The 15,282-nt window shown below is 42.1% G+C and overlaps 1 protein-coding gene across 6 annotated transcripts in view; it reads left to right on the forward strand.

The window, feature by feature from the left end:
* RUNX1T1 (RUNX1 partner transcriptional co-repressor 1) overlaps positions 1-15,282 on the forward strand; it is a 138,804-nt gene that overhangs the window by 70,232 nt on the left and 53,290 nt on the right. For 5 of the 6 annotated variants that reach the window (XM_031439304.2, XM_031439305.2, XM_064476968.1 and 2 more), the window contains 2 exons: positions 9,692-9,829; positions 11,873-12,114. In XM_031439304.2, the coding sequence (XP_031295164.1) occupies positions 9,692-9,829; positions 11,873-12,114 (380 nt within the window). Of the gene's footprint in view, positions 1-7,077; positions 7,900-9,691; positions 9,830-11,872; positions 12,115-15,282 lie in introns of those variants that run through there. The other variant, XM_064476966.1, reaches the window with a different exon arrangement.

A 15,282-nucleotide genomic window follows, 5' to 3' on the forward strand; every position in this document is an offset into this window, starting at 1 on the left:
ATAACAAACTCTGAAAAGTCTTAGGGTAAGTTCTAGCTTGTAACCTCAGACCAATTATCCAGCACCCCTGGTTCTCAGTTCCTTCTCATAAGGTAGTCAAATTTGTACCCTTTCATAATGAGACTTAAAATGTGGTTGGGGACGCAGGGCATCTGGTACAGTGCCTGGTGCCTGCCTTTAGGTGGCTTATCCTAAGGTTTTTTTCTTTTCTTTTCTTTTAATTTTGCTTGTAAAGATAAAACATGCTCATTGCAGAACACTTAAATGAAAAAAACTAAAAAGAATCTCTATACCACCATCCATAGACAAGCAACAGAAAAAACTTGTAGAATGTGGAAAAAAATTATTTTGGGTTCATAGTATGTTTTTCTTTTGTTTTGAATGCACATGTGCATGACGTGTGACCACCCTGATAGGCTGTATATAGGTCATATGTGTATAAAATGCCTTACAAAGTCTTTTCTAATATAAAAGGGTTTGGGAAATATGTGGTGATTACTGAAAGACATTTTAAAACTGGTGAATTTAGCAATCCACTAGTTTTTTTTTTTTTTTTAAGATTTATCTTCAGTAATTTAATGTTTTCAGAATGTAGAAATTCTTTTAGGATGGAAAAAAGATGTAGATGATTCTATCTTGAGTTAAATCCGTCACGTCGCTTGACAGTTCTAGAGTCTCAAAGTTGTGACCATAGGCAATGCCTTATTGTTACCTGAAGGCTGGGTTCACCTCTTGGTGGGTGATGAGCCAAAAGACACAGCTAAGCCAGAGACCCGGAGAAGGGAGGGCTTATTACTGGCAGCAAGTCGGGAGACTGCCAGGGACCTTTCCCAAGGCAGTGGCTCCGCAGGAGCAGCAGTGGAGAAGTTTGTAAGCTAAGGATGCACGCCTGTTCTCAGAGGGGCTCGAGCAGAGGAGAATTCAGCAGAGACTGGGGCAGCGCTGACAGAGTCAGAGCCTTAGTTGATTGAAGTCGGGAGGGTCAGAGAGGGTCAGCATCATCTTTCCGTAGGTTCTGGGGACTTTGCACTTGGTCACCATCCTCCACCAGCTCCAGGATGCTCATCAGAGTGGGATGCATATCCCCCGAGGAGGAGGGATGAGGGTACTTTTTTATCACTGAGCTATTGCTTCTTGACTGCCTTTCCTCTGTTTCTGCATTCCTTTGTTCCCTTAAGATCGGTAATTACTGAGACCTGTTCAAGGGCAAGCATGGTGGCCAGGCTTAGATCACAACATGGCTTAGGCCAGAAATGGCTTCTCGTATGTCAAAAGGCACATCCGGTTCTTTTCCTCCCAGGACCCTGCACCCTATATCTGCCTACAGTGTGACCTTATAGCAATGTGTATTCACTTAGAATATTAAGTTTGTATTAAATTTATTGAGCGTCTTCTATATGTCAGGCACTGAGCAAACTGCTGGGGATATAAAAATAAATAACATGTCATCATTGCCCTAAGTAAGGTATGATCTAGTGAGAGAGACTGACCTTGGTTCTAAATACAGTGTGATCAGAGCCATAAGATGGATCTAGAGAGCATAATAGGGAAATGTGGGGTGGTCTGGGACAGCCGGGCCAGGCAGGGTTGTGAGCACCTGTTCCTGGCTGACGTTTCACTCGAATGGAGTTTTAAGGGAAGGATGGACTTAGCCAGGCCATGGTGGGGTGAAGAATATTCTAGGAAAAGGATACAGCGCAGTGGAAGCCTGAGTGACCCAGGGGCATTTGGAGAGCCAGTCACTCAGTAAAGAGTTCAGAGGTGGGGTGTGGACGGGAGCCAGGTGAGTCACAGAGGTCTTTCTGTGCCCTACTGAGGCTCATGGACTTGATGCTTAACATTGTAAAAGGTCCTTGGATGTGATTTGGAGAATGGACCAGAGGTGAACTGTCAGGTCAGGGAGTCTGTTCAGTGGGTTGCTGGTGAGGCAGGTGAGAGATGATTGTTGTAGACACAACGGCGGCTGGTTGGTGATGGGCCAGTGAGCCGCTGATGTGGGTTGGTGAGACAATTTACCGGAGATGAAGGATGAGACTAGGAGTTTGTTAGGGGTATGCTGCCGTAGACAACAGCGGGCCGCACAGAAGAGAGATGTCTGCGTGAGCCCCGAGGGCCGATTGCTGGGGTGTTTTATAAGGTCGGGTCACAAGGTGCCTGATCGGCTTGTGCACAAAGTCTCTGATTGGTGGTAGGTGAGGTAAGAGGTTTGGGGTCCATGAAAGGCAGCGGGGTTTGTGACTGATAAGGTGGGCAGCCTGAGCGCTGGTGAGGTTGGCATTCCCTAGGGCTATTAGTTTGTTAGGGCAAGCACCCCCAGTGAAGAGTGTGCTTTCTTTGTTGAGGGATCGCAGACAGACATCTGAGAGCCCAGAAATGGGGGCCGTTGGACTCTGAAGGACGTCAGTGGGCCCCACGATGGTGGGTGATGAGGGCTTGAATTCGGGCTGTTGAAATGAGTAGCACCCTGGATAATCGGCTTTAGAACTTGGAAGGGATTTTAGGGTTAGAGTTATCGACTGGAGCCATCCGCATAATGGCCCTGACGTGACTGTCACCGCACAAATAAAGTCTGAGGAGGAGGTGTAGGGTGAAGGTTTGAAGAGAAACATGAGAGCGGAAATAGCAGTAGTTATCACAGAGCGGGAGGAAGGTGAGCCTTGAAAAGAGACTGAGAAGGAGCACCAGGAAGGCCCGGGAAAAATCAGGGGATGTCAGACGCCTGGAATCCTGGGGACGAGGTGTCAAGGAGGAAGAAGTGGTGAAGATGCTGCAAAGACGCCAGATCAAGGGTACAGATGTTTCTTGGATTCGCCCTAAAGAGACAGTGGAGAAGAGTGTCCGTGGGAGTTAGGGAGATACACTGATGCTGCAAGCCAGGGTCATTTTAGTCAGGAGTCTTCAGTCTCAGCTGAAAAGTCAACTCGAATTAGGTTTTAGGCCAAAAAGGGGCTGAGTAACTAGGATGTTTGAAGATCCAAACTGTAAGAATTTGAGAGGGTCCAGTAGAACGAGGAACTTTCAGATCCTTTTCAGGAGAATCTCTTGCCACTTCTTTGTTTCTTTCTGCCTGTTACTTGCCTTCTTCTCACCGCAGTCCTGCTGTCTAGACTTGGAGGGCAGATGTTCACCTCTGTATTGGGGTCGTTTTTCCTTTCTTTGATTCTGAAGATTAAAAACCTTGGGGGGAGTGGCTGAGATTGCCCACGTTGGACCAAGTGCTGTGCCTCGGCCAGCTGCTGGGATCTTGGGGATGAGAGCATGAGAGAACACGGCGGCTCCCAAGGAAGTTATGAGAGTAGAGGGCGTGGAGGTCCTGGTATGTGGAGGGAAGCTTTCTAGGCAGACAGTCTTTTTTGTTTGTTTGTTTTTGTTTTGTTTTTTTAAGAGCAGTTTCAGGTTCACAGCAGAATTGAGCAGAAAACACAGAGTTCGCACAGAGCCCTCCCCACCCACACACATATACTGCCCTACCCCCAACATCCCTCATCAGTGTGGCACATTTGGTACAATCGATGAACCAACATGGACACATTATTATCAACCAAAGTCCACAGTTTACATGAGGGTTCACTCTTGATGTTATACCTTCTATGGGGTTTTGACAAATGCGTAATGACATGTAGCCACCACCATGGCATTATACAGAATGATTTCATTGCCCTAAAAATCCCTTGTGCTCCATCTATTCATTCCTCCCTCCCTCCCCTCAAACCCCTGGAAACCATGATCTTTTTGTTGTTTCTGTAGCTGTTAGGCAGACAGTCTTGTAGGTGTCCACTCCAAGTACAGGTAAGTGGAATGGGAAATAGGAAGGTGAGTGTAGATTACCCTTTCAGGAACCTTGGCTGTGACAGTGAGTGTTTTGTTGGTAACTAAATAGGGACAGTTGGACATTGGTAAGGTTATTTTATAACCAAATCATTGATGGAGATTTACTAATGATTCAAAATGCATTTGAAAACAAGAGATAGATGTTACTTTTAATGTTTATGGGGAGAAAATTTCTGTGCAGATGTATTCTTATGTACAAAGAAATTTTTAAAACAGAGGAAGTCTGGTTATAATCACCAATTCCAAAATAATTTTATTTGTGGTCACTTTATTGCAGATCTGTTTTCTCTGGATAGTCTCCTGTGTTTGAGATGATCTTAAGCCATATCTGTAGAAAGAAACCAGGCATATTAGAGTTTGCAAAAGATCCTTGAGGTCATGTGTTCCAAGACACTTAGACTCCAAAGAGGTGAAGGAATCACAGATACAACAGTGCCTTTCAGAAGAAGAGGGGCTGTTGTCTCCTTGGGTTTCTGTTTAGAGAGTGAGGAAGTCTTTCCTAGAACCTTCTTCCATAGCCCTCCCTTCATGACCCACTGTCCAGAATTGGAGCACAACATGCTTCTGAAACCTGTTGCTGGAAAAAGGAAAGTGGTAACCTCGTTCATGTGAAACAAGAAGGATCTGCCCCTGAGAACCGTGCACCTGAGGAAAGTCGGGGCTCCCCAGCGGGGAAGGCAGGGGAAGGGCTGTGAGTAGGGGCCCTGCAGGGTCTGCGGCTTGAGGTACGGTCAAGAGCTCGCCATTTATTTGTATTTTATCCTGTGGTCAGTGAGACACTCCCAAAGGTTTTAAATCAGGGAATAGATCAGGTCAGGTTTGTGTTTCAGAAATAATCATCTTCATAAAACAGCTGTGATCAGACATGAGGTAGCAGGTCATTCTTACCCTAGCCTGAAACGCACAAAAGTTGGCTGCAGAGTTGAATTGATGGTGGGGTTTCCAGTATCTTCCCATATTACCTGCATTCCGGTCTCTTGTCATATATTTATATGCTGTCGATCGTTCTGTGTGTGTCTTTGGCCATGAAATTAGGGTTGGTGATATCCTTGGATTAGCTGTAATCCGGGAAGTGGGTTTGTAAAAAGTCAGGAGTGTAATCATCCTTCTTATAACCTTGATTATGTTTATTTTTTAAATACCTTCATCAGGATGCATTTTTAAAAATTGCTGTCAAGTTGCTTACTGTTTTCACTGATTGGGGTGTTGGGGTGTGTGACACACGTACACGTATACAACTGTTGTACAGATGGGCTGTGGTAAATGCTGAAAGGGGGGTGGGGGGAGCCTGATGTGGTTGGCACCTGGGCAGCTGGGGAGAGCCATAGGAGTGTGTGGGGTCTGTAAAGGGCAGTGAGTAATGGACATGATGGGACAGGTTCTTTGAGATAAAGGAAAGAACAACATGAAAAAGAAAAGCAAAAAAGCCAAGGAGTAACACCAAGGTGCCCTGTATGGATAGAACATAGACTTGGGGGAAAGACATTGGAAATAAAGCCATGAACGGATCACGGAGAGGAAGGCTGAAGAGAATGGAGCTCACACGTGCTGGACCTCATAGGACAGGCACTGTGCCCGGGTCCTGATGAGGGAGACAGCTGTATCCCCATTTCTATGAGGGTCTGAGGCTCAGGAGAACCAACTTGCCTGACTGCTCATTGCCAACAGTTGGGAGTCTACATTTGCAACCAAGTCTGTCTTAACTTGGGAGTTCTGTTATGTGCTAAATATCCCTCCCACTGTCTCGCTACATCCTGCTTAACATGTTAGCATCTGACTTTTATTCTCAGGCATTGTTGATGGGTTCTGAGCGAGAATGAACCCCTCCAGAGGTGTTTATCGGGGAGATGAGGTGGTGGCCTTGTGGAGGCTGGATGGCTAACGACACTGGAGGCACTAAATGACTCTGCTGTCAGAACCATGTTTTCCAGAGAACTGAAGGTCAGATTCTGTACCCAGTTTTGTTCCTTCCTGGCTGCCTTTCCACTAACAGGACATTGGTTCCACTTGGACTTAGTCCTCTTTTCGTGCCTACCTTCTTGCTTCCTTAACCAACAACTTATTCAAATAAGACTAACTCTGGACTGACTACTAACTGACCAAGAAGTTCCTCAATCCGTAACCTCGGACGCAAAGATGTTTCTTCTATTAAAATTGACATGATGAACTCTGATAGAAAATGTTGTATCGTTCGTTATGCCAGTACCGAACTCTTGTCTTTTTACACCAGTCATCTCCAGAAGGTAAACAGGGAAAATGTCGAGTGCTTGTTCTTTATTCTTTAAAAACACAGCTGGAACTGTTTGAACTAACTGAAAGTAAAAATAAGTTCCATGGCAGATTATGCCGTATCTTTTCTTTGCACGTTAAAAATAAAAGAAAGAAAGAAAGAAAAGGAAATGGAAAACATACCATACTTCTAGAAGGCCCTGCCATTGAATTGGATATTGGAATGGTATCGGTGGTGTATTTATATCTGCCGCATTTTCTCCCACACATCAGCCATCTTTGGCACACGTGTGTTGGATATTTGCCATGTGAGTTGAAAAGTTACCACATAGCGAAGATCTCGTTGAGAAGTGTTGGTGAATCATTTTGGTAGAAATAATGTCAGTTCTTTTAATTATACATATCTTACTGATCTGCCAGAGGTGAGTTTTCTTTTTTCTTTTACCATTTTGTGTCAGTCTTTCAATAAATGTCAGCATTTCCCTACAGCAACTAAAAATAGAAATTACATAAAGACTAGTGTAATTTTCATGAACTTAAAAAAATTACATAAGAAATATTATAACTTAATGTTGGTTTTACTCCATCTTCTAATTTGAAATGGAGTGAAATGCTTCTATGGTTAAATCATAGCTCGTTTGCTGCTTGCTGTAAAAGTTTCAAGAATATATATTTCAAAATATGTGTGTTTTTTTTTTAAATAATACAAAACAAATGCAGCAGAACTCAGCATACTTGAAACACGTTTTCTGAATTTATCGTAAATCTCTACCCCAGAAGGTTTTTGTGTGTATGGCTTAGGCCTGGCTGGTTATTTCACCGTCTATCTCAATCCTGGATTGATTGCACTGAACAGCACAGAATGAATCACATATGGTCCCACTTTGTCCAAGTTTGTAAGACCTCTGGGTTGGAACTCCATTTGATCAGAGCGAAGCTAACTATCGCAGAAATTTGGCTAAGGTCAAAATCATATGTATATATATTCCAGTTAGAATGTGTGTATTCCTGTTGGAAGTAGTGGTGTTTTGCTGTTCGTTGACTCAATGGTTATTGCTTCTAAAATACTGATGATATTTCATCTCCCTTTTATAATGATTGTTGTTGTTATTAAATTCTGGATAGGAATCACGTTACCTATGTGGACTATGACAGGTATTCAAAATGTATTCAGATAAAATTTATGAATATATCAAAAATCTTTCTAAAACTGGACAGAAGGAGATCGAAATACAAAGCTTACCTTAAAAGAACTGGAAGAGGAAACCCATTGTCACCTTTATAGTTTCTTATTCTCTCTTTTTTTTTCTCTGTGGGCTATTTTAAAAAGAGTAAAGTGGATTTAAGATAGATTTTCAAGCTTAGGTATTACCCCCAAAATACATCAAGGTGAGTGGGGTGGAGCCTCTGGCCTCCAAGGCCCCGCTTTTAGGGGTAGGTGAAGGTGTCCAGGCTAACTTTCTGCCTCTTCAGACCCCTTTGCTCCCTGCTTTGAGCTTTTCCCTCTTTCTGATCTTTCCCTTATTGCTTTATTTATTTATTTTTGGCCAGCCCCCCCCCTCCCCCCGGGCAACCACGTGCTTGGGATCTGTGTGTCTGGACTGCCTTCTCTAACAGTTCAGCCTGAGTGTCAGCAGAATGAAAACCAGATGGACCAGCAGTTTCCCACTGTTATCTCCCAGTCGACTCTGGCAGGGCCCCCTCTAGCCCTCCTTCCTTGGCATGACAGAAATATTTGCCTTTATTTAGGGAGACTCGGATTCGCTGCCCTTACCTCTTCCCTGAGCTGCAGCACAAGCGGAAAGCTATTTATTCCCCTTGTGGCTGAGGTGGGGCGAGGTGAGTAGACCATGCACCGAATTTAACCTCTTGAAGAAGTCGTTTTAAACCTGCCTAACTTCTGTATTTTTCTAGAATAAGTGATTTACTGATAACCGGTTGTTAAATGCTCTGGGATAGCAATACGAAGACAGATTTTTAATAGTAAGTTATAGGCAGAGATGCTCTTCCTGTGTGTCTTACCATCACCTCACTCGGAACTCTTACTGTGGGGCCCGTCCCTGCTCCTGGGCCAGCAGCAGACTGACGCCGCCCTGATGCTGTTAACGCGATCATCATTCAGAATGTTCTTACGGAATGATGGTTACTTTCAGTCTCTTCCTGTATCTTCCCTAATAAGATACCAACGTTATTTTGACTTTCAGTTGTTGTGTTCGGTTGCAACCCAAGTCTTATAAAATTGCTTTAAATAAAGGTGAGGTAGATTTAGAATGGTCATAGTAATAATTTGGGCTTTTCATTTTCTTTTAATAAGTGACTTGAGTAATTTTGAGGGTTTTTTTTTTTTTCACTGTGGTGTTCATAATATTTTAAAAGATCGATCCTTTATTACTAGTCTCTGTTTCTTTACTTTTCAAAAAGTCCAAATGAGAGATACCTTTGCCTAAGGCTGCAAGAGGTGCCTCAAAAACATTTTTGGGGTGTGCTTGTGTATATGTGTACACGTTTGTAGAAATTTAGATCTAAAGAAAGTAAAAAGCTTTCTTTTCTTTTCTTTTTTTTCTTTTTTTTCTTTTTTTACTGGCAGTCTGTTTCTTTGAGTAGATTAGACTGAGAAAAGAAAAGCTGAAAGTTCCAAGGGAAAAATATACTTAGTCTATAACAGTCCTGAAGTGCAAATGTTCATTATTGGGTAATCAGGAAGTTTTTCTCAAACTGTCACACAGTCATGAAAAAATATTAGGAGGGTCTTGAGTTCCTTTTAGTTCTCATTTTGAGTACTTCTCCACTTTTTTTTAAGGGGGGGGGTAATTGGATTTATTTATTTATCTTTAGAGGAGGTACTGGCGATTGAACCCAGGACCTCGTGCGTGCTAAGCATGCGCTCTACCACTCGAGCTGTACTCTGCCCACCTGCTTCTCCATTCTTTGCCATTAATTGAAGTCTTGGTGTCATATTTTCAAAATGGTGGCTCATAAACTCACAGATTCTAAGTAAATAATAACTTCACTTCATTGTGTGACATTTGGCATTTATGTAGTGGTGATTTTTCAAACAGGTCAGAAAAAAAGGGAAGTAAGAGGTATATCCAGGAGACATAGCCTGTTTCGTCTGTTAGGCTGGAAAACTCAGCATGGAAAGGGGATGGCAGGTGTTACAAACAGTCATTGCAAAACACCGGCTCCTACCACCATCCCACCTGCATAACAGAGCTTCAGATTGTGTTATTTCTGAGCTTTCTGAGGGGTTCATCCCCCCCTCCACTTCCTCATCTATTTTTTGCCTTTTGCTAATGTTGGCTTCAGCTTCAAGGGAATTTGTGCTGTTGCATATAACACCACCACGGTAGCATCTGCCCAAGCCAGAAATAACAATAGGATGTAAAATTAACCTGTTAGAAATGAGGTCCTGCCATCTGTGCTGCACCTTCTTAAGTGAGGTTTGGATGATAAAGTCCTGATTTAAGCATCAGTAGATAAGCCTGTTTTACTGATAGAAGATGTTGGATTTCTTCCGTTGCCTGGCTTGTAAAAGAGATGAACCCCATTTATAAAACTGATGTGCTTAAAAAAAAAAACAACTGAGGTGCTTAAGGAGTGAAATAATGTTGATCATGGTGGCGTCCTCCAGATCGGACTGAGAAGCACTCCACGATGCCAGACTCACCTGTGGATGTGAAGACCCCGTCCAGGCTGACTCCTCCCACGATGCCACCTCCCCCGACGACTCAAGGAGCTCCCAGAACCAGTTCATTTACACCAACAACATGTGAGTTGACATTTCTGCATTTCCTGTTTCCATTTTAAAGGTCAAGTTAAAAAGTTTTATTCCTTCAAATAAAAATGAAAGAAGAGTAAGATCCAGCATGACTGTATTAGTCAGAAACGAAGGACGTCGCCCCTTCCAGCCCCCCCACCAAAATAATTTGTTTGCCACTGAAGAGGTATTGGGGCAGACGTATCACATCTTAGGTATAATTTATATGACTCGGTGTTTGCCTGCCTGTTCATTATTGTTTCAGAGTTGTGCTCTGTTGTGACTTCGGCATGTGAACACTGCACTTGGTCCGCAACTTCAGTCATTACCACTCTAACTTCTCCTTGCTTTAGTTTGTTCATTTTTGCTTGGAACATGTTAACATGCTCTAATTATCTCCAGGTGACTTCTGATCTCAATCCCATTTTCTTCCATTATTTACAAATAATGTTAAAGTCTAACATCCTTAAGGTAAAAGGGGGGGATCGTTCTATGCAACAGTTGCATACAGAAAACTTTCTGAAGTAAGGAGCATCATTCTTGTCTTAAAACCTGCCAGACGTTTTTAAACCTTTATTCCATTCTAGCTTTGTCTCAGGCCTTAAATTCTGAATCAATGGAGTGTATTGCTTTTTGTGTCAACCGAGGAAAGGATGGAAGGTTCTGACAGAATAGTAACTTCCTCTCTTTCCTGTATTTTCCAGTAAGGGTAGCAGATAGCATTGGGTTGCTTGTTTGTTTCATTTTTTTTTTCTTCTTATCAATCTGAAAGTCCTGGTTAAAGTATAATCGAAGACCTGTGAAACTAATAAACGCTATCAGTTGCAGACAACACTGCTTACAGACCACGTGCCATGAATCTATGTATGAATGAAAAGTAACTAACAGGCAAAAATAGATCCATGGGGTTATAAGCAACAGGCAAAATACGCATGGAAGGCTAGTTATGCAGTGTTACACTGCCATTTAAAAGACCTTTCGAAATGTGTGAGGAGCTGCACGGTGCACAACCGTGCCAAGTTGTAACCCTGTCTTCTTGTATTTGGTGTGTTGTCACCCAAAGCCGCAGTGATAGGCACATGCCTCCTGTGAGAAGTCCTAGGGAGATCCATTTCTTGGCAGGATGCTGTGGTGCTCATTTGGGACAAGAGACCACTTTACAATCTTGAAACTTTTAAAAAATAATGCAGTACTTAAAACATTTTCAGAATATTGTTGGAGGTAGTGTATCAAATTTACATAAAAATGATTAGATTATTTGATAAGGTCTAACATGATACAGTCAACATTTTCTTTAGTGAGACGTGCGTAATTTTTTCTGGCTTAGTTCTTAGGGATTCTCACCTTAACATTAAAAATTTTATCAGATGAATTTACTAAATTACCACCAATCCGTGCTATTAGTTGGAGTGAGATCTCCCCTTTTGATTTCTTGAAATAACTCCTTGATAATTACCATATCCGTTTTGGCTTCTTATATAAAATTTGTGTTTTCCCTTACAAAGTGGTTAAGAAATATGAGGGGGAGAAAATAGCCTTCTAATTGGGTGGTATAAGGTTAAAACTTGAAAGCCCCATTTCTATAAACACAGCTGTCAGTTGTGTGTACAAACCATGATTAAAAATGTCCAGCGATAAATTTAGTCTCCACCAAATGTACACTTACTCCAGGGGAGCAGTTTGGAAAGGCATAGTCCTGTTGTCCTGATGTAAGCCCGCAACACAAGGCTGACGTCCCAAACGCTGTCTGTTCTGGGTTTGAAACGGTTCAGGTGGCTGGCGTGTGTGCGCCTGGGGCATGGCTGCGCCTGGCTTACTCCCATTTGCCACCAGCTTCTGTGCAGAGTATCCGCCCGTGAGGAGCCCTCCCACTTAGTTAGGGAGGATCAGAGTCCTCGGGAATCCCGTGAAGTCAAAAGCATCTCACCAGGTAGACCCAACTGCGTGTAAGTCACAGAGCCCACCAGACTGGAAGCGAAGGAGACTAGCTGGGATTTCCTGGTGTGGTGTTCTCTGTAAGTTCATTTCTTCTTTCTGATTTTGCGCCCTGGACAGTAACTAATGGCACGAGCCACTCGCCCACAGCCTTGAATGGTGCCCCCTCGCCGCCCAATGGCTTTAGCAACGGGCCTTCATCTTCGTCCTCGTCTTCTCTGGCCAACCAGCAGCTGCCCCCGGCCTGCGGCGCCCGGCAGCTCAGCAAGCTGAAGCGGTTCCTCACCACCTTGCAGCAGTTTGGCAACGACATCTCGCCAGAGATCGGAGAGAGGGTCCGCACCCTCGTGCTGGGACTGGTGGTAAGCACCCGGAAACTGGCCCGCTGCGGGGGCCGGGGAGGGCGTGTGGGGGGGGCGTCAGGATGCAGCCTCCCTTCTCACAGCTGTTCTGTCCTGGCAGTTTCTGCACATGGGAGACTGCATGCAGCTCTGACAGTTCTGTCGTAGCAAGGGTTTCAATTCTGCATTCGGTGTTGACCCCACCATGATTTCTTTTACTGTTTGACTGATGAAGATATGGTTATAAACTTGTTGTTGTTGTGTTATCTTGGCCATCAGTGTGTATAAAATTTAATAAGTATATCCTCCCGGCATGGCTAGCATCTTCCAACAATGACAGAATGTTTTTGTTATGTTAATGATTTGCTTCATGTAATTGGGTGCTTATTGTAGCTTAGTTGCTTTGGGGGACTTTTATTATCAGCCTAGATGAGCAGTCATTTATAGGAAGGAACACATAATTCTTTTATGTTTTCGTTTTTAAGGCTAATAACATTAAAAAAATGTAAGATATACATGACATAAAATTTACTATCTTAACCTCTTACGAGCATGCAGTTCAGCAACACTTAAGTATATCCGCACTGTTGTGCAGCCATCATTACTGTTCGTCCCAGGACATTTTCATCACCTCAGGCTGAAGTGTTACCCATCAAACAGTATTACCTTGGTTTCTCCACCCACCCCCGATCCCTGGTAACCATTGTTTTTTTAAGAAACAGTTTTCTTCTATAGGTAGAATTACTAAAATCATTAATTTGAGAATAGAAGTGTTGATTTTGGCACATTATACTACATTCTGTACATTGTCACACTGGAAATTAGAACTTTTTTTTTGCAGTCTAAATCATTTTTACATGTACAATGATTTTTCTATATAAGCAGAGGATTTTCATTTAGGAAGGTGATTTTCCCATAGCACACTGAGTCAGAGAGAAGCGAGAAGCTATGAGTCATGTATTCAGGCCTTTCATGATCCAGGCTTACAGAGGAACTGAAATTCAGATGATGGGACGCAGTTCCTTTTTTCCTGATACAGAACTTTTTTTTTTTTTTTAAATGGACTTGGATGGGCCACGCCATATCAGTTGTGTTTCACAAAAGAAGTTTTCCTGGTGAGAGTCTAGTGCAGTATATATGCTTCAAATCACAGAATCTCACGTGTGACAGATTTTGCAGTTCAACTTTTAACCCTTCCCTCCCTCGCCTCCACACTTGAAGAGCAAAAAGCCTTGCCCATTTCCCACAGTTCGTCAGCCTCGCTTCGTGCGGTCCAGGACGGGCGGTGGTTGTGACAGAAGTGTGTCAGTGTGCTGCAGTTACTTCTGGCAGTCTCTAATCTTTTCCTTTTTATTCATTCCTGAGTTTTGTGCAAAGTGTTTTCAACTCATACAAAGTTACATCAACCAACCACAAAGGAAATCCAAAGTAGTAATTGTATCAAATGAGTGGCCAATATGTTGTTACTAGTAAAAAAAATTTTTTTTTTTTTGTAAACTGCTTTATAAATTTATGTTTTTTAATAATGGTTTCTATAATTTCAAGTGCAGAAAAAATTTAGTTGCTTTAAGTTGACTTTTTTTTTTTCCCCCACATATTAAGTGGCAGATACTTGAGGGCAATATTTTAAGATACTTATCTAAAGACTTTCTGGAGATAAGTTAGGGAAAGGTAGAAGTTAGTAGTGCTTTGCATATCTTAGGTGGGTAGTGCACATTTGTCAAATGATGCATGAAGAGAGAATGAATTTTGTTTGAGCATTTGACTGCAAGCTTTTACACATGTCATTTTATTTATACACATTTTGCATGTGGGGAAACTGAGGTTTACAAAAGAAAAATATATGAGGCCATCCAACTGGTAGTGACAGGCCTACGATTTGAACTCAGGTTCATAATGACTCACATTATGCTGTTATTTAGATGGACTTAAGGCAGACTGGTATGTCTTTAAACACAGCTGGTGTGGCTTGAGAAAGTGAGCCACAGAAACAAAAATGAGAGGCAAAAAAAATGGACTCTCTCATCTCTGTTGCTGCATATAGGAAGTTAGTGTTTTTTGATAGCTCATGGAAAGATGTTTTGAGTTTGGGGATGTAAAAAACTTAGAACTTGGTGCCTGCATACTTCATCATAAAAGAAAAGGAACTTGCATAAAAAAGTCTGTGGAACAATATTCTAATGGTGTCAAGTCACGAATGTCCCAATTTTGTCAGATGTGAAGATAATTGAAGGGTTGAGGAAGTTGAGACTGAAGTTTACAGTTGTGATTCTTAGGGACCAAGGAAAATGTACCAAAGTGGTTAGTTGACTCAACACCTTACAATAGGTTGGTTGTCTACTAAGTAGATGCTTTTAAAATGCACGTTACCTCTTAGTTTTTTAAGGAACCTCCATACTGTTCTCCATAGTGGCTGCACCAGTTTACATTCCCACCAACAGTAAAAGGGTTCCCTTTTCTCCACACCCTTTCCAGGATTTATTGTTTGTAGATTTTTTTAATAATGGCCATTCTGACTGGCATGAGGTGATAACCTCATTGTAATTTTGATTTGTGTTTCTCTAATAATTAGTGATATTTAGCATCTTTTCATGTGCCTGTTGGCCATCTGTGTGTAGTTACCATATGATCTTGCAAACCCGCTCCTAGGCATATATCCAGAGAAAACGCTAATTCGACAAGATACATACACCCCAGTGTTCAAAATATCACTGTTTACAATAGCCAAGACATGGAAGCAATCTAAATGGATGGATAAAAAAGATGTGGTATATGGACAATGCAATACTACTCCACCATGAAAAAGAATGGAATGATGCCATATGCAACAACATGGATGGACCTAGAGATTACCATCCTAAGTGAAGTCATACAGAGAAAGACAAATATCCTGTGATATATATCACTTACATCACTTATGTGTGGAATCTAAAAACAAAAGTGATACAAATGAACTTATTTATAAAACAGAAAGAGACTCATGGAGATAGAAAACTTATGGTTACCAAAGGGGAATGGGTGGAGAGGGATGAATTAGGAGTTTGGGATTAACAGACGTGCATACTACATATAAAATAGATAAACAAGGACCTACTGTACAGCACAGGGAACTATATTCAATATTGTAATAACTGATAATTGGAAAGAATCTGAAAAAGAATGCATATATGTATATGACTTTGATACATA

Source organism: Camelus dromedarius, chromosome 20, assembly GCF_036321535.1.
Source record: "Camelus dromedarius isolate mCamDro1 chromosome 20, mCamDro1.pat, whole genome shotgun sequence".
Taxonomy (NCBI): domain Eukaryota; kingdom Metazoa; phylum Chordata; class Mammalia; order Artiodactyla; family Camelidae; genus Camelus; species Camelus dromedarius.